The sequence below is a fragment of the Arachis hypogaea genome, chromosome 2 (assembly GCF_003086295.3).
Source record: "Arachis hypogaea cultivar Tifrunner chromosome 2, arahy.Tifrunner.gnm2.J5K5, whole genome shotgun sequence".
Lineage (NCBI taxonomy): Eukaryota > Viridiplantae > Streptophyta > Magnoliopsida > Fabales > Fabaceae > Arachis > Arachis hypogaea.
The window spans coordinates 24599736-24603065 of NC_092037.1; the positions used below are offsets into that span (position 1 = coordinate 24599736).

General features: G+C 39.1%; 1 protein-coding gene across 1 annotated transcript; it reads left to right on the plus strand.

Annotated features, from left to right (window-relative positions):
* The first annotated feature begins 257 nt into the window (after window positions 1–257).
* Window positions 258–719, plus strand: LOC112723165 (uncharacterized). The gene has a single exon (XM_025774424.1). The coding sequence runs from the start codon at window positions 258–260 to the stop codon at window positions 717–719; it is 462 nt and encodes a 153-aa protein (XP_025630209.1).
* The last annotated feature ends 2611 nt before the right edge of the window (window positions 720–3330 follow it).

Consider the following 3330-nt stretch of genomic DNA (forward strand, 5'->3'; position numbering starts at 1 on the left):
GGTGTCCCAAGGACACTGATCAGTGATGGAGGCAGCCACTTTTGCAATAGACAGCTGACTCATTTCTGCAAAGATATAGAGTCTGTCACAAGGTGGCAATCCCCTATCACCCACAGACAAGTGGACAGACTGAGGTCTTAAACAGGGAACTCAAGAGGATCCTAGAGAAGATAGTGAGTACCTCAAGGAAGGATTGGAAAAGGAGACTTGATTATGCTCTATGGGCATACAGGATAGCTTTCAGGACCACTATTAGAATGTCTCCAAACCAGTTTGTCTATGGTAAAGCATGTCATTTTCCAGTGGAGTTGGAGCACAGAGTATATTGGGCAACAAGGTTCTTAAACTTTGATGCCAAGGTTGCAGGAGAAAAAAGGTTGCTTCAATTGAATGCGCTTGATGAGTTCAGACACTCTGCTTATGAGAATGCCAAGCTCTACAAGGAGAAGGCCAAAAAGTGGCATGACAAGAAGATAGCTTCAAGAGTATTTAAGCCTGACCAGAAGGTTTTACTATTGAATTCTCGGCTCAAACTCTTTTTTGGAAAGCTCAAGTCAAGATGGTCAAGACCCTTCGTGGTCACTAGAGTGTCACCCTATGGTCATGTAGAACTTCAAGATAGGAACTCAGACAACAAATTCATAGTTAATGGCCAAAGGGTGAAACACTATCTTGGAGATGAGATTGATCGCCAGATATCCACCCATCTGCTAACATAGCAGATGTGAATGTCAAGCTAATGACAGTAAAGAAGTGCTTGTTGAGAGGCAACCCAACCATAACTATCCTTTAATCTGTTTCAGATTAATTCAGTTTTGTTTCATTTTGATTGAAATGCATTTTATTTTTCATTGATTTCCATAGTTTTCCTAGGCTTTCTAACTTCTGTGGTCATGTACAAAACTCAGAATAGGGACAGGGTGACGTAGACAGAAAAATAACACACCCTGGAGGATCCATGCTATGGGTGCTAAATGCCTGACGGAGAAAAAATGTTGGTAAAGATTTTCACAAAATTATCGCGTTGCAAGTATAGTTCTAAACCGACAATTAAACCTCAATCAATGTTTAGATTGTTTGTCACAAATATAAACCCAATAAAATTAACCGAAGTATTCAAACCTCGGGTCGTCTATCAAGGAATTACAGGGAAGTGTAGTTTGTTATTGGTTATGGGAAAGTATATTTTTGGGTTTTGTAATAAGAAACAAGAAAGTAAAATGGCGAGAAAATAAACTAATAACTAAGAAAGCCCTTAGCAAGGAAAGAGAATTAGAAGTCCTATCCTTATTATCATCGTCAATTGTGATGGTAAATGTGAATTGCCTTCACTTAGTTAACCTCTAACCAATGGAGGAAGGTCAAGTGCATACAATCAACTTGAGTTCACAAGTCCTAGTCAACTCATAGTGAGAGACTAGCTTTGGTGAAGTTCAAGCTAACCGGCAATATTCAATCACTAATCAACAAAAGACTTTTGATAACTCAAGAGTCTTTAAATAATCAATCCAAGTCAAGAGCATAAAAATCTAAATTAAAATCCAACCAATTGATCACTAGTCCAACCCTTGCATCTAGCTCTGGAAATCTCAACCTTGATGAGTCTTGATTTGCAACTCCAACCACTAAACATCCTTCTCTTACGCTTAATTCCACAAAGCCCCTTAAGTTGGTCATCCATTTCAAGCATACCATACTTAAATGGGACAATAAAGCTAAGAGAGATAAGTTTTACCCACTCAAATAAAGAAGTAGACGGCAACCTAGGTAGAAAAGTCCCCAATGATCTTGACAAAGCATATTCAACTCCCGTCCAACCTTTTCGAAAGACTTCCATCTCCACATCACTAGGAGGATTTGATTCATGATCATCATCTCCAAGGGAGCTTGCCTCTTGAGCTATTCCATCCAATTCTTCATAGGGAATATGCCTTGGAAGTTGTGCACCTTCTTCCTTAAGCTCTTTTTCTAGTCCAATAAAGGGGGATTTAATTGTGGATAGAAATTCATCAATTATTGAATCCAACTCTTGATTAACATCCTCAAAGTCTTCAACCATGATATGCTTTGGAAGGTTGTACACCCTCCTCATCATCAAATTCAAACTTCTTGGAAGGAGGCTCTATGACTTGAGGTTCCCATGGATTCTCAACATCTCCCAAGTCTTCAACCACTTCTTCCTCTTCAATAATTACGGCTTTCTCCAATTGTTCTAGTACAAAATCACATTCCTCATTTTCCATCGGAGCTTCTAATCTCTCCTTCATGCTACGCTCCTCATTAAATTCTCCACATGCGGCCATGGGTGTACTTTGAGTGTCAAACTGTAGGGAGACTAAATTATTTACTACCTCGGTCAAGGTAGCCACGAATTCTAGTGTCTTCCTTTGAGTTTCACATTGCTCATGAAGTAGTGAAGCGAGAAAATCATCTATTAGGGCTTGGGGTGGATATGAGGGTTCATTGGTTGGAAGAAAGAGTTCATAATAGGAAGGTGGTTCATCTTGATAAGGGTATGGAGATGGTGTATATTGAGGTGGTATATGTGAGAATGGTGGTTCTTGAAAGTAATTGTGTTGGGATGTGGGTGGTTCTAAGTATGGCTCATATGGCTCAAAAGGTGGTTGTTATAGTGGATAAGGATTAGGGTCATATGAAGGTGGTTCGTTGTAGGGAGCTTGTGAGTATGGTGGTTGAGGGATATATTGAGGAGGGAATTCATAGGTATATGGTGGTGGTTGTTGATTGTCACAAAGAGGTCCACCATAACCATTGTCTTGGTATGCATCATGGAATGGTTGTTGCTCATAGTACATTGGAGGGGGTTGTTACCAAGAGGGTTGATCAAATCGTTGTGGTTCCTCCCATCTTTGATTGTCCCATCCTTGATGCAAGCCTTCACTGTAATCTCCACTTCCTACAACATAATTGTAACCACACTCATAGCCAAAGGGTGAGAATTCAAGATAGCGAGAGAAAATAAAAACAAATACTAACAAAAACTAATGAAAATAAACTCCTAAAACTAGCAAAAACTAACAAAGAAACAAAAAGCAAACATATTCACAATAACCAATAATAAGGCACATATTTGCAATTCCCCGGCAACGGCGCCAAAAACTTGACGGAGGAAAAATGTCGGTAAAGATTTTCATAAAATAATCGCGTTGCAAGTATAGTTCTAAACCGACAATTAAACCTCAATCAACATTTAGATTGTTTGTCACAAATATAAACCCAATAAAATTAACCGAAGTATTCAAACCTCGGGTTGTCTCTCAAGGAATTGCAGGGAAGTGTAGTTTGTTATTGGTTATGGGAAAGTATATT